General features: G+C 43.8%; 2 protein-coding genes across 5 annotated transcripts in view; one reads left to right on the top strand and one right to left on the bottom strand.

Annotated features, from left to right (window-relative positions):
- Positions 1–27492, bottom strand: part of FBXO15 (F-box protein 15) — a 289296-nt gene that overhangs the window by 188414 nt on the left and 73390 nt on the right. The window lies entirely within an intron of this gene.
- Positions 86–27492, top strand: part of C2H18orf63 (chromosome 2 C18orf63 homolog) — a 40884-nt gene continuing 13477 nt past the window's right edge. For 2 of the 4 annotated variants that reach the window (XM_069957841.1, XM_069957839.1), the window contains exons 1-8: positions 86–248; positions 5316–5450; positions 8232–8310; positions 8869–8925; positions 14313–14424; positions 16168–16209; positions 17247–17323; positions 21934–22043. In XM_069957841.1, the coding sequence (XP_069813942.1) occupies positions 5317–5450; positions 8232–8310; positions 8869–8925; positions 14313–14424; positions 16168–16209; positions 17247–17323; positions 21934–22043 (611 nt within the window). In that variant the 5' untranslated portion in view covers positions 86–248; position 5316. Of the gene's footprint in view, positions 249–271; positions 397–5315; positions 5451–8231; positions 8311–8868; positions 8926–14312; positions 14425–16167; positions 16210–17246; positions 17324–21933; positions 22044–27492 lie in introns of those variants that run through there. The other 2 variants (XM_069957840.1, XM_069957842.1) reach the window with 2 other exon arrangements.

The raw sequence follows: 27492 nt of genomic DNA on the forward strand, positions 1-27492 counted from the left end.
GTTCAAGATAGGTCTCCAAATACCCAATCAGCGCTGGCGGACGACCTAGCTGTCTATTGGCCCAGAAAAATGTTCGGAGACCGCTAATTGGTTGGCGTTAGGGCGGGAAGGTTTCAGTGCAGCCCGGGTGTACGTGAGGAGTCGTCGTGTATCGTGACTGGCAGTATTGTGTCCTGGCAGCCGGCTCCTCCCGCACAGGGCGTCCGAGTTCAGACTGAAGTTCACTGTCTGCAGTGACACAACTGGGAGTAAGGTTCACTCAGGAGCTGCTGGTGACATTGCAGCTGCTGGGAATGGGGCACTGTCATTGTCCTTCGTGTGACCTGAAAGAACAATATGGGGGTTTAATGGCAGTAAATACGTTTAAAGGATACTTTACAGCTGTGGTCACCTCAGGTTTTTATTGCAGAATATTGGTTCCTAATTAATAACATAGTTGCCAACATTTGAAAAATGTTTCCAGGGACGCTTTAGAGGACCGGGCCAATTTCAATTTTTGCGTTTTCGTTTTTCCCTCCTTGTGCATAAAAGGCCATGGCACCTGCATTTTTTTCACCTAGAGACCCACATGAGCCCTTATTTTTTGTGTCACTAATTGTACTTTGCAATGACGGGCAGAATTTGTTCATAAAGTACACTGCGAAACCAGAAAAAAATTCAATGTGTGGTGAAATTGAAAAAAAAAAAAAAAAAGGTTTTTTTTTCGTTATTACGCCGTTCACCCTGGGGTAAAACTGACTTGTTATATATGTTCCTCAAGTTGTTACGATTACAACCATATATAATATGTATAACTTTTCTTTTTGCTGATGGCCTGTAAAAAATTCAAACCATTGTTAACAAATATATGTTCCTTAAAATCGCTCCATTCCCAGTCTTATAGCGCTTTTATCCTTTGGTCTATGGGGCTGTTTCAGGTGTCATTCTTTGCGCCATGATGTGTTCTTTCTATCGGTACCTTGATTGCGCATATACGACTTTTTGATCGCTTTTTATTACATTTTTTCTGGATTTGATGCGACCAAAAATGCGCAATTTTGCACTTTGGGATTTTTTTGGCGCTTACGCCGTTTACAGTGCGAGATCAGGAATGTGATTAATAGTTCGGGCGATTACGTACATGGCGATTGGGGTGATTCTGACTTTTATTAGGGGAGGGGGCTTTTTATTGATAACACTTTTTATTTTTAATTTTTTTACACTTATACTAGAAGTGCTGCAGCTGGAAGCAATCGAGTGTCGAGCCGGGATTAGCGTCATTACGTCTCTGAGCCCCGGCGGAGAAGGATGGGTGGATCCACCCAACTAGACACCAGGGAACGGCTGCATCAAGTAATCGGATGCAGCTGTCAACTTTGACAGCTGCATCCGATTACTTTATTAGTTGGCACAGCGATTGGACCATGCCCGCTACCGGCTGTGGTCCCGGGCTACAAGCGGTTGAGAACGTGGCCCCGCTCTGAACACATAAAGGCGGCCCTGGAAGTACGGGTACGTCCAGGGTCGCCTAAGGGTAAAAAGGGGTGTGGTTTAAAATTTTACAGTTAGAATTTACAGTCAGAACAACACAGAAGGAGCATTACACACCCCAGTATTAGGTCGCCAGTGTATTACACACCTCAGTTTCAGGTCCCCAGCATATAACACACCCCAGTTTCAGGTCCCCAGGGGTGTATGACTATAAGGGGGGGCGGATAGGGGTGTATGACTATACAGGGGGGAGGGTGGACAGGGGTGTATGACTATACAGTGGGGAGGGTGGACAGGGGTGTATGACTATACGGGGGGCGGGCAGGGGTGTATGACTATACAGGGGGAGGGTGGACAGAGGTGTAGGACTATACAGGGGGGGATAGGGGTGTAGGACTATACGGGGGGGCAGACAGGAGTGTATGTCTATACGGGGGGGCAGGGGTGTATGACTATACATGGGGGGCGGATAGGGGTCTATGACTATACAGGGGGGGGAGACAGGAGTGTATGACTGTACGGGGGGGGGGGACAGGGGTGTACTACTATACAGGGGGGTGGATAGGCGTGTATGTATGACTGTAGTTCCCTCGGTAACAGTACAAGTCTGTAACATAGGGGGAATGGATGTACTGCAGCAGGAGACATTGCTGTGTGCGACATCCTGCCTGCTGCAGTACATCCATTCCTCCTACGTTACAGCCTTGTACTGTTACTGAGGGGACTACAGGACAGCCGCCCCCACGTGCTGCTCCTCCAGCTCTGAAATGCCGGCGTCCCTGCACACACATGTGCAGCGCTCGCCGGACGGATGTGGGGGGCGCTCAGATGGGACCGGACCGGTGGGGGGCCTTGGACGGGTAAGGTAAGGTGGGGTGGCCCAGTGGGGACCGGACCAGTGGGGTGGGGGCCTCGGACGGGTGAGGTGGGACCGGACGGGTGGGGAGAGCGGGCGCTCGGACGGGACTTGCAGCGGGGGCAGGCATTCTCACCTGGACCTTCCTGCTGCTGCTCCTCCTCCACCACCGGGACAGGTGCGCGGAGAGGGCGCTCTGAAAGGAAGATGGAAATACAAAAATACCTCAAATACCGTACTGGCTAAGTTAAGGTCGGTTAACCGACGCCAGTGACGGTATCAGTATTTTTGCGGTATACCGCCCAGCCCTACTACTTCCCCCTTCATCCTCCTACCCCTCCATCATCATACTACTACCCTCTTCACCCTCCTCCCCTTCCATCATCATAGTACTACCCCTCTTATCCTCCTGCCCCTCCATCATCATACTACTTCCCCCTTCATCCTCCTACCCCTCTCATCCTCCTGCCCCTCCATCATACTACTACCCCTCTCATCCTCCTGCCCCTCCATCATCATACTACTTCCCCCTTCATCCTCCTCCCCTTCCATCATCATAGTACTACCCCTCCATCATCATAGTACTACCCCTCTCATCCTCCTGCCCCTTTATCATCATACTGCTTCCACCTTCATCCTCCTGCCCCTCCATCATTATAATTCTACCCCTCTCCTCCTCCTGCCCCTCCATCATCATACTGCTTCCCCCTTCATCCTTCTGCCCTTCCATCATCATAGTACTACCCCTCTCATCATCATACTGCTTCCACATTCATTCTCCTGCCCTTCTATCATTATAGTACTACCCCTCTCATCCTCCTGCCCCTCCATCATCATACTGCTTCCACCTTTATCCTCCTGCCCTTCCATCATTATAGTACTACCCCTGTCATCTTCCTGCCCTTCCATCATCATAGTACTGCCCCTCTCATCCTCCTGCCCCTCCATCATCATACTACTTCCCCCTTCATCCTCCTGCCCCTCCATCATCATAATTCTACCCCTCTCCTCCTCCTGCCCCTCCATCATCATACTACTACCCTTTTCATCCTCCTGCCCCTCCATCATCATACTACTTCCCCCTTCATCCTTCTGCCCTTCCATCATCATAGTACTACCCCTCTCATCATCATACTGCTTCCACCTTTATCCTCCTGCCCTTCTATCATTATAGTACTACCCCTCTCATCCTCCTGCCCCTCCATCATCATACTGCTTCCACCTTTATCCTCCTGCCCTTCCATCATTATAGTACTACCCCTGTCATCCTCCTGCCCCTCCATCATCATACTGCTTCCACCTTTATCCTCCTGCCCTTCCATCATTATAGTACTACCCCTCTCATCTCCCTGCCCTTCCATTATCATAGTACTGTCCCTCTCATCCTCCTGCCCCTCCATCATCATACTACTTCCCCATTCATCCTCCTTCTGTCCCTTCATCATCATCATACCAGTACCCCCTTCAGCATCCTCTTGTCCATTAATCTGTATTTAAAAAAAAAAAAAGAAGCTATACTTACCTCACCAGTATGGTTCCTCTAGTCCCCCAGGGACTTCTCTCGCTGCTCTGCATGACATCACTCACACTGGAAGGGAGCCAGGGCTGTCTCCTCATAATCGGGACAGTCCCGGCAAAAACAGGACTGTTGGCAACTATGCAATTAGCAATAGTTCTGCCAGGTGGTATTATACAATGTAAGGGAGTGTTCACACTCAGTAATAGGAGTTACATTCTGACAAATATCCCACCTTGAAACCCGCATGGAATGCGACCCCATTGATTTTGATGGGAAATTCCCCACCATATGCCACATGGTATCTTTAGGGTACACACAGCATCAAATCCAATGCCGATCCTGTATGTGTTAATGGACCCGTAAAAAGAAAATCTAATGTAATACCGAGCACCGGCCAGGCATGAAGCTCTGAGCCAGTCAGCCAGCCCGAGTGTGACGAAACCCTTCCCCTCTGGCTTCATGCTGGAACCAAATAATATCGGATGTTAAGGGGCCACTGTACCTGGGCAAAGTGTGAGAGAAGAAGGGATTGTACTACATGTGACACTGCAAAAGATGAGAAAAGATGGAATTGTGTCACTTTTTTAGTAATTACTCGTGCAATAAAAGTTTGCTGAATAAAAACATAGTATTGTCTCTAATGATGCATTTACACACAGAGATTTATCTGACAGATTTTTGAAGCCAAAGCCAGGAATGGATTTGAAATTAGCATATATCCCAGTCTTTACTTATGACCTGTTCACTGTTAAAGGGGTAGTGCGGCGGTAAACAATTATTCACAAAATAACACACAACTTTGTAATTTATGTTATGTCTGTGAATGGCCCCCTTCCCCGTGTCCCACCACCCCCACCCGTGTACCTGGAAGTGTGGTGCGCTATACATACCTGTTACATGCCGACTCGTCTCCTATCTTCAGTCAGCGATGTCGTCTTGCTGTGCTCAGCCAATCTTGCTGTGCTCAGCCGTCTTACTGTGCTCAGCCAATTGCGGCTGAGCATCTGATGACGCTGAAGAGGGCGGCCGGCACTCAGGACGCTCGGAGGGATTCGGCCGGGCCGTCCGAAGACGACATCGCAGACTGAAGATCGGAGACAGTCGGCATCTGACAGGTATGTATAGCGCACAACACTTCCGGGTACGCGGGTGGGGGTGGTGGGACACGGGGAAGGGGGCCATTCACAGACATAACATACATTACAAAGTTGTATAACTTTGTAATGTGTGTTATTCTGTGAATAATTGTTTACCGCCGCACTACCCCTTTAATAGTCTGTTCCTGGCTTTGGCTTCAAAAATCTGTCAGATAAATTTATGTGTAAATGCTCCATTAGTTTTTGTTATTATGTCAGAAGCGCTGTAATATCATCAAGAAAATATAAGCGCTAAATATGACATTGCCTTAACAATTTTACCAAATTTTTATGTATTTTGTAAGAATTGTGCATTGCTAATTTCTTCTCACAGCATGAGTGCGCAGATGAAGGAATCAATATTTTTTGGGGACTTGCCAGACCTAAACAACCTATGTGCTGTTAAAATAATTCTGAATGCTGGAATACCACATCCCGATATTAGAGATAAACAACTAAAACTTTGCAGGTAAGCACGGTTTTGCAATACTTATAGCGAAACTGTCATAGGTTTCATCAGCCAAAAAAGCCTCCTTCTGTACTCAAGAAGCAATCTCCCCGCCTCCCCCCCCTGACTTCTTATCTGTGCATTATCAGGCAAACACGTCTTCATTACAGAGAAGCCAGTGAAGACGGGTTCTGCTCTCTCCATTGTAAGCCTATGAAGGGGGGAGGGGCTGAGGGAGATGAGGGAGCAGGAAGAGGTGACATGAAGGTCAGCTGTTTGTAGACTCTGGGCACCTAAAACGCTAAATTCAGGTGTCAGAAAGGTCAGTGCTTATCTATGAACTCACTGAGAGAAGATTGCAGGGTGTTGTGCTTTGCAGAAATCCTCCGTGCTCAGTCACTCCTAACAGCCCCTCCCCTCTCCATAGCCACATAATGGAGACAGAAATCCTGCTTCATTTGATGTGAGGGGGGAGGCTGGGAGATTGCTTTTTCAGTACAGAAGGAAACTTTTAATACATAAAACCTATTACAGAGTTTCTTAAAATCGCTTGAACTGTTGATATTTAATGTTTTCAGAAAATGGCCCTGAAATGACAGTTACGCTTTAAATCAATTTTGGTCCTATAATTTATTTGACAGGTATCTGATCTGTATAGTACAGGTAGGTAAGTGTATGTTGCTTTATTTATTTATTCCCTGAACGTATACCTAAAATGGGTCCTATCTTTTAACCCCTTAAACGGGTAGTGTGGCGTTTTCGTTTTTGCGCTTATTTAACACACATTGCAAAGAAATAACTTTGTAATGTGTGTTATTAAGCGGTCTGGCCCCCTTTCCATGTTGTACGCCTACTGTATCCCCCGTTTCCCTGACAGACAGGCAGGGGGCATGCCTGGGAACAGGCATAAACCAGGCAAAAATCTACGCCTGTGATGACCGGGCCTGTGATGACCGGGTATAGAATGGGACACCGTATCCTATCTCCGGGCAGCGCAGGCACCAGTGAGCTCAGCTCAGTGTGCACGGGCGGCCGGGACTTCCGCCCTCTCTAACCCCAAGGGAGCTGGACATCAGCCGGTGACAAGAGAGCCACATCGGGGGGGGGGGGGGGGGGGGGGGGCGAGTTGTGTTTTTTCCCCTTTTATATCTGCTTTACAATGAGGGGCCATCTATAAGGGGACCAACAGGGGGTGGGGCATCTATAAGGGGGCCAACACGGGGTGGGGCCAACACGTGGGGCCTCTATAGGGAGGCCAACACGTGGGGCCTCTATAAGGGGGCCAACACGTGGGGCCTCTATAAGGGGGCCAACACGTGGGGCCTCTATAAGGGGGCCAACACGGGGGGCATCCATAAGAGGGGCATCATGGGGGGCATCTATAAGGGGGCCAACACAGGCAGGGCATCTATAAGGAGGACAACAAATAAGGGGCCATCTATAATGAGGCAGAGTGGGAAAACACAAAGGAGCCATCTATAAAAGAGAATACACAGAGGGGCATCTATAAGGAGGAATACACAGAAGGGGGCATCTATACGGGTGAATACATAGAGGGGGGCATCTATAAGAGACAATACACATAGAGAGCCATCTATAAGAGGGAATACACATAGGGAGCCATCTATAGGGGGAATACAAAGAGGGGGGCCATCTATAAGAGGGTGTACACAGAGGAGAAGCCATCTATTAAGGAGAATACACAGGAGCCATCTATAAGAGGGAATATACAGAGGGAGCCATCTATAAGGGGGAATACACAGAGGGGGGCCATCTATAAAAGGGAATACACAGAGGGGGGCATCTGTAAGGGAGACTACACATAAAGGACCATATATAAAGGGCACTACACAGAGGGGGGCATCTATAAGTGGAACTACACAGAGGGGATGTATACTATAGGGGATACACAGAGGAGGACCATCTATAAGGGGGACTACAAGGGGGGGCATATACAATAGTGGACTACATAGAGGAGACATCTATAAGGGGAGGCTACAGAGAGAAGGGCTATATACTGTAGGGGATGCACAGAGGGTGTATTTTACTATAAGCGGACTACACATAGGAGGGCTCTCTAGGAGATGCACATGGGGCCATCTATATGGAAGACTAAACAAGGGGCCATCTATAAGGAGGCTACACAGAGGGGGGCATATACTATAAGGGGGGTCACATAGAGTCAGCCTACCCACTAAATGAGGGCGGAAAGGGACAAATACAGATGTGCAGTTTGTAAAGAGATGAGGATGGTGCCAGACTGAGGAGCCTAATATGTTTGGCAGATTCTGCGGATTCTTGGCTCGGAGAAGTTCTCATAAATGGTTCAGGGCAGATGGAGAAGAAAATGAAAAGGAAACAACTCTGATCAGAGAAGACGTCCCCTGTGAGTCACTTAATATAACTGCACTGTAATTTATATGGTGTACAGAACCTGTGTAGAGCTGGGTGTGTTAATGGAGTAGTGGTCAGTTGTGCTCTATTTTTCTGTTTACTACGTGACCCCAAGCTTGCTCTGGTGTCATATCAGACTAGAAAAAATGGCAGCATGCATCTTACATTATTTGTATTGACCTTCCATTACTATGGTGCGAGGTGGTGGTGCTGTTGTGGGATAGGGAATATAGGGATACAATACACAGCTTGGAATCTTCCCAACTTATGTATTTCCTTTTCCTAATACTGACTCTAACCCTAAAACATCTAGTAAATAATGACATCAGAAAATTAAAATAGTGAAATATTATTATATCTGTGACATGCTTTTTACTAAAGGTTTTAACTATAATTTCTGTTTTTCAGATGTTTGCTACTCTTTTGTGATCAAATTGTGGCATCACCAATACCAGAAGAGTTTACTCAGATACTGGTGATAATGTCTGTAAGCTGGAATTCCACAGTCTGTATAATTTTATTTTTTCATTTGCAAAGCTGTCACATTGAGATTGATAATACTCTTGAGCATTTTGAATAAATGAGCAGTCTGTGTTAGATTACTAGAGCCACTCGAACTGTCTACATAACATTTTTATATGGCCACGAAAATTAAGGCAAAATTAATCTCCAAAAAGGAACAAAACAGCATGTCTAGTGCCACCTATAAATATCTACCTTGTAAGCCACTGTAGACCCATTACAGAGTCATTATTTCAACTATCAGCAAATAAATAAAAGCTGTAAATTCTTCTCATTATCACTAAGAGTGGGATCCTGGATGGCTATGTGGGCTGCAGCTATTGAAAGGTGCTGCTTCTCCTTACGGGGATGCAGTTGGCATAGGGAGCATTGTGTGTAAGACTCCCAACACCTGCTCACCTACTATGAGGAATGAGCTATTGTGGTTTGGCTGTTTTTTTTTTTTTTCTTTTGTACAGTATTGTAGAGATTCCACCACAGAAATGTTATGAACATAACTGTATTTTTATATTTGTATGGTTAGATATCGTTCTACAAAAGTGGAAAAGTTCAGTCAGTTGCTGAAAAACAACAATTTAAAGTAAGTAAAACAACTGCAAATAACTTTAATGAAGAAATCTGGTGAACAGATGGGTCTTAAATCCCCTGCCAATCCACAGGCACGCTAAAGGTGAATTTTGTATTTATCTGATCTGCCCTAAATGGAGCTAGAGTGGATTTCAGCAAAAAATTTACGTAACGGACGATAATCATTCCATGTAATAGGGCCTTTATTACACAGAGAGATTATCGGCCAAGTAAGAAAGATATCGTCCCATGTAATAGAGACAGCAGATCAGCTTTAAAGCGGCACTATCAGCAGGTTCGGCCCAGTGAACCTGCTGATATGCGCCAGCCGCTAATAACTGTAGGACCTCAGTGCTGTTCTTCATACTCCTGTGGGCTCCGGTACTGGGCAGATTTTTGATAATTCTTAATTTTCTAATTACAGTGTTCCGAGCATTTGGGGCGTTCCCTGTCTGCCCGGAGCACCCGCTCGGCCTGCCTAGCCTGCCCTCCTGGCCCGCCCACTATGCATATTCATATATGCATAGTTAGGCTGCTTGTTACAGGCTGCTCCCTGCACATGCGCAGTAACAAGCGGCCTAACTATGCATATATGAATACGCATAGTGGGCGGGATGGGAGAGCAGGCTTGGCGGCCCGAGCGGGTGGTCCGGACAGACGGGGAACGCCCCAAATGCTCAGAACACGCTTATTAGCATATCGGGAAATATAAAAAAATCTGCCCAGTATAGAACCCCACAGGAGTATGAAGAACGGCACTGAGGTCCTATGGTTATTAGAGGCTGGCGCATATCGGCAGGTTCACTGGCCCGAACCTGCTGATATTACTGCTTTAAAAATCATCGGCTGCTGCTGGCACGACTGATCGCAGCAAGAGCTGCACGAACGTCACCAACCATGTCCGGCCGCACGATTATTGAGCCGTGGGAGCACTCGCTTACAGTGCTGGTTTAGGCCATGTAATATGGCCCTTACCATTCCCTCATCCCTCATCCCTACACTACAGTAACAGACTATGTGGGGACACATCCTATTGACCAGAGGATTGGTAATGCTGGGATACATGGAGTAATGTTATGTAGACCAGGCCTGCTGTCTTATGTTTTCAGGAGGAAGAACAGAGGAAGAGAACAACACAAAGCTCTAACTATAGATGCTCTACAACTGTTATCTCATGGGGGGAGGGGCCACAAATAACAGATGTCCGGAGAGCTGACAGTGACTCCATATACCAGGCGACATATTCTCTCATCATTCTCCTGTAAAACTAATTTTGCAGACCTCTAAATAAATTCATACCCCTTCTCTATAGTGCACCAACTCCATACTCTGCCCTTCTCTATAGTGCACCAACTCCATACTCTGCCCTTCTCTATAGTGCACCAACTCCATACTCTGCCCTTCTCTATAGTGTGCACCAACTCCATACTCTGCCCTTCTCTATAGTGTGCACCAACTCCATACTCTGCCCTTCTCTATAGTGCACCAACTCCATCCTCTGCCCTTCTCTATAGTGCACCAACTCCATCCTCTGCCCTTCTCTATAGTGCACCAACTCCATCCTCTGCCCTTCTCTATAGTGCACCAACTCCATACTCTGCCCTTCTCTATAGTGCACCAACTCCATACTCTGCCCTTCTCTATAGTGCACCAACTCCATACTCTGCCCTTCTCTATAGTGCACCAACTCCATACTCTGCCCTTCTCTATAGTGCACCAACTCCATACTCTGCCCTTCTCTATAGTGTGCACCAACTCCATACTCTGCCCTTCTCTATAGTGCACCAACTCCATCCTCTGTCCTTCTCTATAGTGCACCAACTCCATACTCTGTTCTTCTCTATAGTGCACCAACTCCATACTCTGTTCTTCTCTATAGTGCACCAACTCCATACTCTGTTCTTCTCTATAGTGCACCAACTCCATACTCTGTTCTTCTCTATAGTGCACCAACTCCATACTCTGCCCTTCTCTATAGTGCACCAACTCCATACTCTGCCATTCTCTATAGTGTGAACCTCCTTTTTCTCCAGGTAACACAAAGGAGGCACAACCATAGTGACACTGCCAAGAGCTGCACTTTGTGACAATGTGTGTGCGGCATTACTGTCTCACACAAAATTAATAAACAAGCAACACCACTCATCCGAGGCAGGATGTGTGAGGGTTTTCAGATGTTCGGCGCTGAGCGTTTCTTTCATAAACTTCTCAATGGAAGATGGGAGTAGTAGTCTTGAGCCACTTGAAATTCTTTATTATATAATATAATAAAGAATTTCAAGTGGCTCAAGACTACTACTCCCATCTTCCATTGAGAAGTTTATGAAAGGAACGCTCAGTGCCGAACGTCTGAAAACCCTCACACATCCTGCCTCGGATGAGTGGTGTTGCCTGTTGATTCACAAACCGAGTCCTTCGGAACCTCAGACAGGCAGCGGGCGATCATTTTACACTTCAAAGCATCTGGCGGTGTCGGGCTCGTAGCATGACCGCCAAAGGTGAGCAGTATCCATACATCGATATAATTATCCATTGAGCTCTGCAGTATTAAGCTATGTGTGCGCCGTGCGCTGTGTTTTCTCTTTGACAGTACACAAAATTAATAATTATTTTATTACTGTGTCACACAGTAGTATTACTACTACTATAAAGTATGTGAGCAGCAGGACTGTCCTCAGAAGATGCAATATTCAGCCATCAGTAGGCACAGACACAGGCACCAGAGAACCTCTGTGCAAAGAATGTGCTTGAGCCCCCCATAACCTAAGTGTACCCCCTCTCTCCTCTCCTATATAAGTGATTACACAGTGGTTACACTCAGGGACTCACAGGTGACGTCTTCTTGGATCAGAGTCATTCACTTTCCTTTCCCATCTGGTGTGGTCATCATGAAGACGACTTCCAACCACAACTCGTCTCCACAGAATCTGCCAGACAAACAATTTAGGCTCCTTGCTTCAGCACCACGCTAGTTATATGTGCCCCCTCTGTGCCCACACTAGTTATATGTGCCCATGCTAGTTATATGTGCCCCCTCTGTGCCCACACTAGTTATATTTTCCCCTTTGTGCCTATGCTAATTATATGTGCATCCTCTGTGCCCACACTAGTTATATGTGCCCCCTCTGTACCCACGCTAGTTATATGTGCCCCCTCTGTACCCACGCTAGTTATGTGCCCCCTCTGCGCCCATGCTAGTTATATGTGCCCCCTCTGCGCCCACACTAGTTATATGTGCCCCCTCTGCGCCCACACTAGTTATGTGCCCCCTCTATGCTCCATTTAGTTATATGTGCCCCCTCTGTGCCTGCGCTAGTTATGTGCCCCCTCAGTGCCCACGCTAGTTATATATGCCCCCTCTGTACCCACACTAGTTATATGTGCCCCCTCAGCGCCCCATTTAGTTATATGTGCCCCCTCAGCGCCCCATTTAGTTATATGTGCCCCCTCTACGCTCCATTTAGTTATGTGCCCCCTCTGTGCCCACGCTAGTTATATGTGCCCCCTCTGAGCTCATGCTAGTTAATGTGCCCCCTCTGCAACCACACTAGTTATGTGCCCCTCTGTGCCCACACTAGTCATATGTGCCCACATTAATTATATGTGCCCCCTCTGTGTCCACACTAGTTATATGTGCCCCCTCTGCACCCCATTTAGTTATATGGGCCCCCTCTGTGCCCACACTAGTTATATGTGCCCCCTCTGTGCCCATGCTAGTTAATGTGCCCCCTCTGCAACCACACTAGTTATGTGCCCCTCTGTGCCCACACTAGTCATATGTGCCCCCTATGTGCCCACATTAGTTATATGTGCCCCCTCTGTGTCCACACTAGTTATATGTGCCCCCTCTGCACCCCATTTAGTTATATGGGCCCCCTCTGAGCCCACACTAGTTATATGTTCCCCCTCTGTGCCCACGCTAGTTATATGAGCCCCTTTGTGCCAACAATAGTTATGTGTCCCCTCTGCGCACACACTAGTCATATGCCCACACTAGTTATATCTGCCCCCTCTGCGCCCACACTAATAATATGTGCCCCCTCTGCACCCCATTTAGTTATATGTGCCCCCTCTATGCTTCATTTAGTTATACGTACCCCCTATGAGCCCATGCTAGTTATATGTGCCCCCTTTGAGACCACGCTAGTTATATGTGCCCCCTCTGCACCCACGCTAGTTATGTGCCCCCTCTGCACCCACGCTAGTTATATGTGCCCCCTCTGCGCCCACGCTATTTATTTGTGCCCCCTCTGCACCCACAGTAGTTATATGGGCCCCCTCTGTGACCACACTAGTCATATGTGCCCCCTCTGCGCCCACACTAGTCATATGTGCCCCCTCTGTGCCCACATTAGTTATACATGCACCTTCTGTGCCCCAATTAGTTATATGCACCACCACACCACAATTAGTTATATATGTCCCCTCCGTGCTGTGCCCCCACAACAACAAAAAAAACTCCTCACCTGTCACATGCTCCCCAGCAACTCCTCTCTCCCGGCAGAATTCTCCCTGCAGCTCCTCTGCCGGCAGCGCGTATCTTCTCTCTTATCTTCCAGTATGGACAGCTTTGGTACAGAGACTCTGCCTGCGCCGGATGTGCCCCACAGCCGCTGTCATTCATCTGCGTGTGTGCGTCTTAAAGACACACAGGAAAAATAGAGTCTGTGGGGCACATCCTGCACAGGCAAAGTCTCTGTACCAAAGCTGCCTGCGCCTGAAGATGAGACAGAAGACACGTGGTGACGGGAGAGGAGCTGCAGGGATCGGGTGGTAGGTAAGTTTGTGTTTGTTTTTCCTCACCTACCACACACAGTCCTCTGCCCGGCAGCGGCCCACGGCTGCTAATTAAGCTGTACATTTTTAATAATGTCATTTTTTATTTCTCATGCAGTCTGGGCGGCCCATGGAGTGGTTATCCGGCCAGCCCAGCGGGCATTTTCCCAGTTTGCAAGATTATCAGTCCGGGTTGCATGTAAATAGTCTCCCGGGCTGGCTGTATCTGCACTCTGTTATGCTGGGAGGGTTAATCTGAGGTCAAGTCGCTGATGACCTTACTTTGATTGACTCTCCTGGCATTACAGCGTGCAGAATCAACAGGCCAGGAAGCTATTTACATGAGCTGTCTTTGAAGGGAGGGGGAGAAGGACTGATTTTTAGGTCTTTTTATGTCTTTAGCACAAAATAGGCTCAGAACTGGGGGACTGAAACTGAAAGGGTAATAATAAGAGTGAAAGGAATTGTTAGTCTCTAGGAGGGGGGATGATTTAACATGTATTTTACCTAAGCAGAATACCTCTTTAATTTATGCTGTGAATTGTGTGTGATATCAGCGCTTAGACTACAGTTAGTTTACTGCAAACAAATGGAAAGGATGGTGATTATGTATCCTTACTATAGATGGAGAGGCCTGAAAGAGTTACTGCAGCAATGCTTCAGACTTGTCTGTTTTACACAATCACAATGAGGCTTGCTCCATCCTGGAATAAAGCTGGACATCTTTTAATTCAAGGTGAAAGACCATGTTACTGTCATGTGCTTTAGTTTGATTTTGCATTCCATTCTTAGTTATGAACATATTATTTGATTACTTCCTTTGAATGCAAATACATTTAATCTAGCAACATCCTGGTATAGGGCAGTAGGGGTTGAACAGATTCTCTCTCTCTCTCTCTCTCTATATCTATATATAATATATATATATATATATATATATATATATATATATATATATATATATATATATATATTTATATTATATATATTTGTTAGAAAACATACAATAATAACACTTAGCAAATCATTGGTGCACGGCAGCACTGATTGGGTGATGGGGACCGATGGAAGCCTGGAGCCTCACATGCAACTGTGGTGCCGAGCAGGTAATGTATGCCGCTGGCTGTGAGAGGCGGGGGTTAAAGGGGCCGGGTTACATACTCGCAGCGGAATGAAATTTCCGCTACAGGTATGTAACCCCATTGAACTTCACATTACATGGATTTGCGGTGTATTGCGCTACAAACTCGCAGAGTGAAATCCACTGTGAATCCGTATGTGTGAAGCTACCCTTAAGGCCCGGCAGCTAATTAGTTAAATAGGCAATGGCTACATTCTCACAGCAGAATAAAAATCTGCTGTGAGAATGCAGAGCCATAGGTCTGCATTCTTGAAGGCATACTTAAATTTTACTTCATTCTAAAGATTGGTGGGGGTTTCAGTGGTTGGACCCTCGCCAATCCCATCTATGTGGTTGATATGTGATAGACCGATAGACCACTCACTAGCCAGCCAACACCCTGCTCTGCACTGAAGAGGGGCAAAAAGCCCCGAAACAGCTGTGTGCAGATGGTAAATCTTTCTTTTTGGAGAGATTGTTTGGCTTGGCATAAAATCCTCAGTAAATCTTCTAAGGTTCCTTGATTAAGCAAAACTAGAAGGGACATCTCTTTGCTCAAGAGAGTGTGAGCTATTTTGCATATCCATTCTTTCTGTGAGTAGGCACCAGTGTGACCATGTGACCAGGAACCAACTGTGTTTTCCTGGAGTGCATTGTTTGGCCCTTGATTACTCTTTACCGCCATACATTTTGTTATTTTTCTGTCAACATTGGTCTGAGAGATTATTTTTTGCGAGCTTTAGTTTTGTTTTTGGTTCACTTTTTGGGGTACATATGGCATTAAGATTTTTATGACACTTTTGGGGGAGGTAATATGAAAAAAAAAAAAATATTTATATTGTTCAAAGGGTGGCAAAAAATGTCATGTTATACTTATTCTATGGGTCAGTACAATTTTGGCAATACCAGATTTGTATAGTGGGTTGTTATTTGGGGGGAGGGGGTAATTGGTTTCTCCACTTTTGCACAATACATTTTTTTCTCCAGTTAAAAATGCGATAGTTTGATCACTGGTATAGTACACTACAATGTTTGCCAGTTGTACACTGATACACTGGGCTCCTCTGGTACTCCTCTGGTCCTCCTGCCATATCTCTGGGTTCCCCGCTGTCTGCAGTCGCCAATGTCACCTCCTCAGACATACCTGTGGGGGCTGTAACTGCAGAGATGGGTTTATCTGTGGCGGTGGCTGCAGTCAGAGGGGGACGCAGAAACACAACAGGAGGACATCGGTGGAGCGTGGAGAGATAAGCATAACATCTTTATTATTTTAATATACTGATGCCATGTAATAGGGCCTTTCGACACTGCCTGCAGCTATACAATAAAAATAATGTTTATCGTTTGTTTTCTTTATAGGAGCAGATTTTTTAACAAAATCAGGAAAGCAGGATGCAGTTGGTAAGTAAATAATGCTAATTGTAACTAGAATATTTTTACCTGTCCTGTCAAGAAAAATAAATGAAAAAAAAAAACATTCCTCTTTCCTTCAGGGGTATATACAGGGGTGCTGCTGGGCATGTGCTGTGTTTCCAGGGGGGCCATTCTGCATTGGTCATGTTATTTAAATACAGGACTAGAACTTAATTTTTGCTTTAGGTCAACAAAAGCATTTTTTCTGTTTGTTTGTTTGTTTTTTTTACCAAAAATGTTTCACCACTGCTGGAATGGTAAGACAGAATTCAAACATAGCTGGCTATAAATTGCTATTTTCTTTAGGTGGTCTGTTTTATATACAACCCCTGGCAAATATTACCGAATCACTGCACTACACTGTTAATCCAACTTTATTTTATTTAATAGAAAAAATACAGATGTGATGCAAAAATATTATTTATTTCATAGTTGAACATTCTGTCTTTGTAAAACATATCAAATATAGAAAATAACTGTAAAATCACTTATTGTTAAAGATTTGTAATTTACTTCTCAAGTCTTCCCATACGTATTAGCTCCTATATGTCCTGCAGGAAGTGTTGTTTTATTTACATTCACAAACAGTGCTCTCTGATGCCACCACGGTCCATGTCATGAACTGTCCAGAGCAGTAGCAAATCCCCATAGAAATCCTCTCCTGCTCAGGACAGTCCCTGTCTCGGCCAGAGATGTCAGCAGAGAGCACTGTGCCTGAATGTAAATAAAACAACACTTCCTGCAGGACATATAGTAGCCTATAATCATGGGAAGACTTGAGATTTTTAAATAGAAGTAAATCTATATAACTTTCTGACACCAGTTGATTTGAAAGATTTTTTTTTTCGCTGGACAACCCCTTTAAGGAAAAATTTATGAAATCAACATAAAATTATAATTAGTACTTTTATGCATCCAACTTTAGCAGCCACGGCTAAACAAATGCCATGTGCTCTGGTTGCGATCATCTCTAATAATCTTCCTTATGATTTTCTGTATAAATATATCTATGTCTCTTATTCTAGAAGTCTCCATCAACATATCAGATAATCAACTATTTATCACTGTACAAGTGCATACGGTTTGCCTTCCACCTGCTCAGGTAGTTTTTCTTTTTATAATACTGTATTTATGGTTTACACTTTGTTGCTTTAGCATCTGTAGTAAAATATAGGATGGAGGTGATCCATCTGCAAGGCAATCAACCTAACCTTAAAGGGGTTGTCCGGCGATAAAAAATTATTCACAGAATAACACACATTACAAAGTTATACAACTTTGTAATGTATGTTATGTCTGTGAATGGCCCCCTTCCCCGTGTCCCACCACCCCCCACCCGTGTACCCGGAAGTGTGGTGCGCTATACATACCTGTCACGTGCCGACCACGGTCTCCGATCCTCAGCAGTGACGTCTTCTTCGGGCGGCCAGCGGATCTTCCCGAGTGCTGGCCGCCCTCTGCAGCGTCATCCGAAGCTCAGCCGCGATTGGCTGAGCATAACTGTGCTCAGCCAATCGCGGCTGAGCGGCTGATGACGCGGCCACGTCATCAGCTGCGATTGGCTGAGCACAGTTATGCTCAGCCAATCGCGGCTGAGCTTCGGATGACGCTGCAGAGGGCGGCCAGCACTCGGGAAGATCCGCTGGCCGCCCGAAAAAGACGTCACTGCTGAGGATCGGAGACCGTGGTCGGCACGTGACGGGTATGTATAGCGCACCACACTTCCGGGTACACGGGTGGGGGGGGGGGGGACACGGGGAAGGGGGCCATTCACAGACATAACATACATTACAAAGTTGTATAACTTTGTAATGTGTGTTATTCTGTGAATAATTTTTTATCGCCCGACAACCCCTTTATAGGGGTTATCCATCGCTACAAAAACATGGCCACTTTTCCCCCTACTGTTGTCTCCAGTTCAGGTGCGGTTTGCAATTAAGCTCAATTTACTTCAATGGAACTGAGTTTCAAAACCCCACCCAAACTGGAGATAACAGTAGGGGGAAAGTGGCCATGTTTTTGTAGCGCTGGATAACCCCTTTAAAGGGGTATTCTGGCTTGTTAACCAATTAGCTGCTACAACTTGAAAAGAAAAAAAATACACATGTACTTGCCTCCCTTTCTGTTACTGCTCTCTCAACCAGCTGAAGTGATGTCTCACCCCAGCAACTGAGCAGCTAAGAGGACCGTGCAAGCGAAGAACCCAGACACAGGAGGAGCTGCTCCTCGTTCCCCGCTCACTGCAAACGCTATTCCACATGGCAGCAGCGAGCGGGTGAGTCCGGGGGGGGGGGGGGGGGGGCTGCCTGGGTGATCGCTAGATCGTCCAGGCAGCCCATAGCATACAACAGCAGTCTGCTGCCGCCACTCCTATTCCACGGAGCAATGGCAGCTGATCGTTGCTGTATAAGTTATTTGTCATTCAACATGTTTGAAAGACAAACGATGCAACGATCAGCCGACATGAATGATGTTGGCTGATCATTGCCTTCTATTTAATAATCGTTCAGTGGAATAGGGCCTTGAGGGTCCATTTGTACAGAAAGATTATCTGACAGATTATCTGCCATAGATTTGAAGCCAAAGCCAGGAACAGACTATACACAGAGATCAGGTCAGAGAGATTTCTTCCCGGTTCAAATCCATTCATGGCTTTGGCTTCAAATCTGTCAGATAATCTTTCTGTGTAAATGGACCCTAAGACCTGTTTGCTTTTTTGTATCATGTTGCTTTATGAAGAAAGCTATATTTGTTAATGTAGTGATTGTGTGCAAACCTATTTATTCTCACGATTCTTGAATCCACCATAAAATTAATCCAAATTTTTCAAAAAGCTTTATCCATTTATCAAATATCAAGATATTTTAGTAATTTTTTTTCAAGCAGAACTACTTATTCTTGCTTATACCATAATAAGTCCAGTTAAAAACGGAACCTTGTTAATTGCAGTGTAATAAAGGCCCACATTAAGACTTATCATCTTAAGCAAAACAAGTTAGATTTTTTTGTATAGGCTCAGGCGATCATAAAGATAAAAAAAAAATATTTTTATCTACCTTACCATGTTTCTCCTAATGGTGGCCAGTCCATGTTAAGCAGGAATTAAAGTGTACCTGTCGTTATAACTTTCAAAATCTAAATCAACAGTAGATGTGATATAAAGCAAGTTTGCAATATACTTTCATTATTTTTTTCGTTGTTATCATACTGTAAAACAAAGCTGAACTTACCAGAAATCCAGGTCCAGTCTCCTGAAGGCAGATTTCCTGACTTGTGCTGGTTGAAAAAAAACAGACTAAACACAGAAATTACGACTAGTCACAGCTGAATGTGTCCACCAATCACATGACTGCCTTCTCTTTGAGAGTGCTCAGATGGCCTGGGAAACATAGGACTTCCTGTTTTCTAGAAAAAAAAAAAAGTCAGAAGACAGGAAGTGCCGTGTTCTCCATGATAACTAAAAAAAATAATGAATGTAAATTGCAAACTTGCTTTATATGACATCTACTCTTGTTTTAGATTTTGAAAGTTATAACGACAGGTACACATTAAGGGCCTTTTACACTGCCCGATTATCATCCAGAAGCGTCCCTAGGGCGACTTTAAATTATTATATAAATAAATTAATAAATACATTTTTATATATATATATATATATATATATATATATATATATATATATATATATATATATATATATATATATATATATATACACACAGTTTTTTTTAAGGGTACAAACCCACTTGACGTATTTGCTGCGTGAATCAGTCTTAAAAATAAGCAGGCAAAATGCAGGTTGGCTTTATACAATTGTTCTGCGTTCAAAAATACGCAATTGCGTATTTAAGTGTGAAGCTACATGCGTTTTTAGCACAGGTTGTTAACAACTGATGCTTTGCTAACAACAAGCTTCACGCTTCAAAAATACACAATTGCGTATTTTAACGCAGAACAATCGTATAAAGCCAACCTGCATTTTGCCTGCTTATTTTTAAGACTGATTCACGCAGCAAATACGTCAAGTGGGTTTGTACCCTTAAAAAAAACTGTGTGTATATATATATATATATATATATATATATAATATACACACAGTTTTTTTTAAGGGTACAAACCCACTTGACGTATTTGCTGCGTGAATCAGTCTTAAAAATAAGCAGGCAAAATGCAGGTTGGCTTTATACAATTGTTCTGCGTTCAAAAATACGCAATTGCGTATTTTAAGTGTGAAGCTACATGCGTTTTTAGCACAGGTTGTTAACAACTGATGCTTTGCTAACAACAAGCTTCACGCTTCAAAAATACACAATTGCGTATTTTAACGCAGAACAATCGTATAAAGCCAACCTGCGTTTTGCCTGCTTATTTTTAAGACTGATTCACGCAGCAAATACGTCAAGTGGGTTTGTACCCTAATAAACAATCCCCTCCAATAATAAAAGTTTGAATCACCCCCTTTTTTTAGAACTATTAAATTATCACATTCCTGATCAAATCCAGAAAAACTGTACTAAAAAGTGATCAAAAAGTTGCATATACGCAATCAAGGTACCGATAGAAAGTACAGATCATGGTACAAAAAATAACACCTCACAGCCCCATAGACCAAAAAATATATGCATTATAAGAATGGTAATATAGCGATTTTAAGGAACATTTAGTTTTTTTAAAAAGGTTTTCATTTTTTAAAAGTTGTCAAAAGCTTTTTTTTTTTTCCTGTTTCGCAGCATACTTTATGGAAAAAATAAGTATCATAGCAAAGTACAATTAGTAAAAATAAGAGCTCATGTGGGTCTGGAGGTGAAAAAATACAAGCGCTATGGCCTTTTAAACACGAGGAGGAATAAACTAAAGCGCAAAAATGAAAATTAGCTCCATCCTTAAAGGGTTAATACAAAGGTTAGGGTACTAAAGATGCAAGGATTACGATGGGGTAATAAAGATGATGAAGAAGCAGAGATAAGGGTAGGATTACAAAATTGAAAAAGGTGGATAAGGGTTGGAGAAATTAAGATGGTGAAGATGCGGGGATTATGGTGGAAAAATAGATCATAGAATAAAGGCACAGTACCGGCACTGTCTATACCAAAAACGCGTTGTGTGCACAGTGAATAAAGACTTGATCGGGACACTATGGGGTGCTACTCTCAATAGAGAACGTCCATGTACAAATCTTCAAAGAAAGACAGCAAGAGGCACTTACTGTTTTTGTGTCATTTATTCGTATTCCATGGAAGACAAACAATCCATATTAGCAGACCACAAGGACGCCATTCACCTCACCCAAGTGTGACAGCTGTTTTGCATGTTCACACATGCTTCTCCAGACACCGCCTACCTTAGTCCGTCCCAGGTAAATACCTTACTGTGACGTATAAGGGGACGTTACAGACTTTTAAAAAAACAAACAAACAATAGAACATTTCTTACAATATGCAATGCAATAGTACAAATCTATACATATACTTCTCACAAGAACATATTCAGATCAATACAATTGAATTTCAGTGTTACCTATGTTCCCATGTATGTTACGAATGCTGCTGAAACCACACCCCCATTTCTTCACTAGTAGTTGCTCGATGTTGCCTTTTGGAAAGCATAAAAAATGCTAAAGTGGAAGTACAGCCTTAATTGTAATAAATAAACATTCCATGTATTATCAGCAAAGCTAAACAAAATGTATACCCTACTCTCTTTTTAAACTAGCTGCATGATTTTGATCTTGCCTCTGAATGCCTTGGGATTCCATTAATGTGGAATAGTTTGTTTATAAGAAAGAAAAACAACTGGAATAGTTGGTGCTATGTCTTACCAAGGTAAGGTTTATTTAAGATGCATGTATTACACATTAAAGGAGTAGTGTGGTAATTTACTTTTAGGCTGGGTTCACACTACGTATATTTCAGTCAGTATTGTGGGCCTCATATTGCAACCAAAACCAGGAGTGGATTAAAAACACAGAAAAGCTCTGTCCACACACTGTTGAAATTGAGTGGATGGCCGCCATATAACAGTAAATAACTGCCATTATTTCAATATAACAACCGTTGTTCTAAAATAACAGCAAATATTTGCCATTAAATGGCGGCCATCCACTCAATTTCAACATTGTGTGAACAGATCTTTTTTGTGTTTTTAATCCACTCCTGGTTTTGGTGCAATATGAGGACCACAATACTGACTGAAATATACGTGTTGTGAACCCAGCTTTAAAGCTTAAAGTGACACTGTCCCCCCCTTTGTGCATTCTGACATCTCTACACAGGTGTAAAGGGTAAATTTAGCGGTTTTCATACCTTATTTTATATCATACGTCATGGTGCTTGTTCAAGTAAAAAGTTATCTTTTATCAACTGCAGATTGTGTTAAGTGGGCGGGGCCTCGCGGCAATAGCGCCACTTAGCCCCGCCCACAACCCACAGTTGGCCCCGCCCCCTCGTCGGCCATTAGAACAGGCTGGCTGAATGGTCTAGACTCCACCCCCTTTACGGCGACCAACCAATGGACGCCAAGGGGGCGGGGCCAACGGTGCAGGCTAAGTTGGGGGCGGGGCTAAGTGGCGCTAACCCCGTTAGGCCACGCCCACTTAATACAATCTGCAGTTGATAAAAGGTCACTTTTTACTTGAACAATCACCATGACGTATGATATGAAATAAGGTATAAAAAAATGCTAAATTTACCCTTTACACCTGTGTAGAGATGTCAGAATGCACAAAGGGGATGACAGTGTCACTTTAAATAACACACCTTACTAAGTTATATACCTTTGTATTTTTTGGGGGAGGGGGACTACTACTTTAAGGCTACATGCAACTTGTGTATTTTGTTGTTGTGCTACTGTGTTAGGTGAGGTTTTGTTGTAAAAAAATAAAATTGCAGATTGCAAATAGGCCACCCAACTTGAGGTCAATGTTATCAAAGTCATTATGACCTGTGGAAATATATGAAGGGGGGAAATTAATTGTAAAGTGTATCCGTGGTGTGTCAGCAAGGCGGGACCTGACAGGTTGGTGGATTTATTTGTACATTGTTATTGACTAGCTTAGCCCACGTATGTGGGGGTTTACAGGTTTCTTTGCTTCACAGCATTACCAATGGAAATACCGCAGGTTAGACACTGAATTACTTACAAAAGGGGAAAATGGAAAGGTTTACAGCACGAGTCTCATTCACAAATGTGTGATATATATATCTCAATCAATATACATATCTTATAATGTGCAAAATGCAAAACTAGAGAACCTTTCAATGAAAGTATGTTACAAAAAATGAAAGCAAAGTCATCTGTGACCTGCAACTAGAAGTCCAAAAGGATTGCATTTCTTTTGGACAATTATATGATGGTAACTTAGGTCACGAGTTAGCTCCCACATTGATATTGACAGGATGCAATGCAGTTCATGGTTTAGTAATACCCTGTAAACTGCTTATAATTATGGAACCCCATAACCAAAAGAGTCTCCAAACATTTACATTTTCACGCACTGTAAAACCACTGCAATGTCATGGTCGCTATTGACTTATGAATCTATTTTTTATGTTTCATTATGTTAGTATGAAGATGGGAAAAATTCTAAAGCGAATAAGTGGTAGGCTGACACTTTACTTATGCGTGTCAAAAATACAATGAGAGAGGGTGTGTGACTTGGTTTGAGGGGTCTATTACACCCTGCCTCAATCTAAGAGCCACTAGGATAGAGCGTCCCCTTCAGCCAAGTGGAAACTCATCGCTGTCTCTGCCAAAACCAGTCATCATACTGTGCTCCAGCTCCATCTACAACAAGACACCATCATTTTCTTCCTGTCTTTGTGTACCTGTGTTGCACAGATCCGATATAACCTGAGGTTGTCTAATTTGTGTATATCTTATACATCTGCTACCAGGCCAGTTTACTACCAATTATCTCCTGCCTTGTGGAACATCATGCACTTGCAGTAGTGCCTATGGCACACAAAATAGAGAATATGGCTACTCATCCACCATGCATCCCTGATGAACCCAGCTACTTTCACCCAGCGGGGGAAACGTGTCGGATGTCCAGTGGAAAAACTCGACTTGAAGAACAATTATAGCCGAAAAACACAATATCTGTGCCCAATTCAAGAAAGTGCATACCACACATAAATCTATAAGTTATGCTATTGCTATTTTCAAGCAGGAACGATTGTGCCAGGCTGACTATCTCACTACCTCGCTCAAGCAGAATAGGGTTAGCTCCGCTTGGCTGAAGGGGACGCTCTAAGGCTATGTTCACACTACGTAAAACAACGGCCGTTATTTTGAGGCCAAAACACCAGCCGTCGTTTCACGACCGTACGGGCTAGTCGTGAAACTACGGCCATTGTTTAATTTTGATTCCTAGCATGATTATAAACGGGATGAAACAGGTCATTTACTTTAAATACTGCGTCCAGCCCGAGAAGCCACTCAGAAAATTTTTTACATTAAAATCAAGTTTAATTTGGCAGATGTAAGTTTTACGTTCGCGGCCGCATTGAAATCCACGGCCGTTGCTGCAGTATTACCGGCCGGAAATAATTGACGTGTTCACTTTTTACGGGGCTGTATAAACAACGGCCGTAATCTTTTTTTTTTTTTTTTTTCAAAAAAAACTTTTTTTATTGTCACATCCATAAATACAAAAAAGTTTTACACACAAACAAGTTATCCAGTTTTCCCCTTTTTCCAATACCCCCCTCCTCCCTTATCCCTTCCCCTCCCCCCCCCCCCTTCCCCAGGTGGACCTCCAATACTCAAACCCGACCAGACCAGTGTTTCTATTTTCACTCCTACTTTCTTCTTCACTACTCTCTTCCTCTTTCCCATACCTTTTCATACTTAACATACTGTTTTACCAAATTATTCCAAGTCTCTGCTCGTAATATTTCATTTGTATTCCAACTCCGTACAATCATAAGTCTTGCCACAAACAATCTCCTACCCAACACTTCCTTTTTTTTCCTATCCATTCCCGCCATTTGTGAATCATCTCCCAATATTATCAATGCTGGATACGGTACTATTCTATATTCCAGTTCTTCTTCTACTGCCTTTATTATTTCCCGCCAGAATTTTCCCAGGGCCGTACATGTCCAAAAGATGTGCAGCCAATCTTCTACCTCTTCCCCACATCTTGCACAGTCGGCCGTGGATCTTTTGCCTATTTTTACCAGAAAAGAGGGAGTGTAGTACAAACGGTGCAGAACATGAAGCTGCACCATCTGGTGATTTTGGTTTACCGACACTTTCTTAACATTTTTTAATATACTCTCCCATTGCCCCTCCGACATTTTACCTAATTCCTTCTCCCATTTCCCCCTACATCCCATTTCCATCTTCCCCTGATTTTCATCCATTAATTTCCCATATATTCGTGATACTCCCTTTTTAATACCCATACCTCTACTCAAGAGTGATATTATTTCCGGGGTAGTTCCCACTATAAGCAACTCTCCATTCTCAGTATCCCCAACGGCATGCTTCAGCTGTTCGTATTCGTACCATTCTTTCCCCTCCAGACCAAACTCATCCCTCAAATGCTGCCAAGTTTTCAATTTCCCATCTCGGAAGGCGTCTTTTACTTTACTAATCCCTGCTCTTTTAAGATTTTTAAGTATTCCTAATTTACATATTTCCCTCAATCTGTTGTTATTCCATAAGGGTGTAATATCTATTGCATTTTTGACCCCCAATAGCTTTTTAAGATTCCTCCATACCTTAACTAGCATAGATACCGCGGGATACTTACTCCATTCTAACTCTTCTAAAACTCCCACTTCTAACATCCCCATCATACCGTCGTGAACCCTACCTAACCTTCCCTCTAAATATTTATACAATTCCACTCCCCTCCTATTCCCTAAATAATTTAATTGCGCAGCTAGGAAGTACAGCCTCATGTCCGGCAACCCTACTCCCCCCTCTCCTTTCGGCAGGCAAAGAAATTTTTGTCGCAATCTTACTCTCTTCCTCCCCCAAATAAGTTTATTTAACATTGCTTCTATTTTTTTAAAGATATTCTCCTCTATCCATACTGGAGTAGCACAGAATATATACAGTAGCTTGGGCAGGATTATTGTTTGGGCAAGCATGACTCTATCCGCTTTGGAGTGTATAAGGTTTATCCATATATCTACTTTATCATTTATAGTTCTTAATACCTTATATGTGTTGTTTCCATGAAATTCGCTGATCTTTCCTGACATCTCTATTCCCAAATACCTAAAACTTTCTCCCTGTTTCAACACTTTCATCTTCCCATATCTCTCTCCCCCCTCCCCTCCCTGGTCCTCTAATATAGGCAAAAGAATAGATTTATCCCAATTTATTTTTAACCCTGAAAAATTCCCATATCCCTCAATCACACTCACTACATACTCAACAGTCGTCTCTGGTCTACTAAGGAAAAGCAAAGTGTCATCCGCAAACAGGCTGATTTTGTCATTCGCTCCTTTAACCCCAAACCCCTGGATCTTCTCATCCCTTCTGATCATTATTGCTAGCGGCTCAAGTGCCAAAATGAACAACATTGGAGAGAGAGGACACCCCTGTCTCGTGCCTCTTCCTAACTCAAAGTACCCTGATTGGACCCAATTTACCATTACACATGATTTTACATCTCTATATAGGAGTTTTACCTTCCCTATAAAGTTGTCCCCCAACCCAAACCGCTCCATGACCTTCCATAAAAACTCCCACTCCACTCTGTCAAAGGCTTTCTCCGCATCCAATGACAGAATGGAGTGGGGAATTCCCTCATCAGCCATCTGCATATTATGAAACACCCGTCCAATATTACTCATAATCGTTCTCCCTGGCACAAAGCCTGCCTGGTCTTCATGCACCAAATCAGATATTACTTTTTTTAAACGGTTTGCCAATACTCTAGCATATAACTTAACATCAACATTTAACAGTGATATCGGCCTATATGCTCCTGCCTGCTGTAGATCCTTACCTTCTTTGGGTATAAGTGTTATACTTGCCTCTCTCATAGATTCAGGTAATTTACCCTTTTCCACCGCCCCTCTCATTACTCTACATAGTGCCGGTATCATTACCTCTCCGTACCTCCTATACACCTCGAAAGGTAACCCATCTCCACCTGGAGAGGTATTCCCTTTCACTTCCTTCAGGGCATTCTCAAATTCCCAAATCTGCAATGGGGCCCCCAACTCTTCTTTTTGCACCTCAGAAATAACTGGCATTTCCACCCCCTTCAGGTACTTCTCAATCTCCTCTGATGTTTTCTTGTTCTCTGAC

Source organism: Dendropsophus ebraccatus, chromosome 2 (genome assembly GCF_027789765.1).
Source record: "Dendropsophus ebraccatus isolate aDenEbr1 chromosome 2, aDenEbr1.pat, whole genome shotgun sequence".
NCBI lineage: Eukaryota > Metazoa > Chordata > Amphibia > Anura > Hylidae > Dendropsophus > Dendropsophus ebraccatus.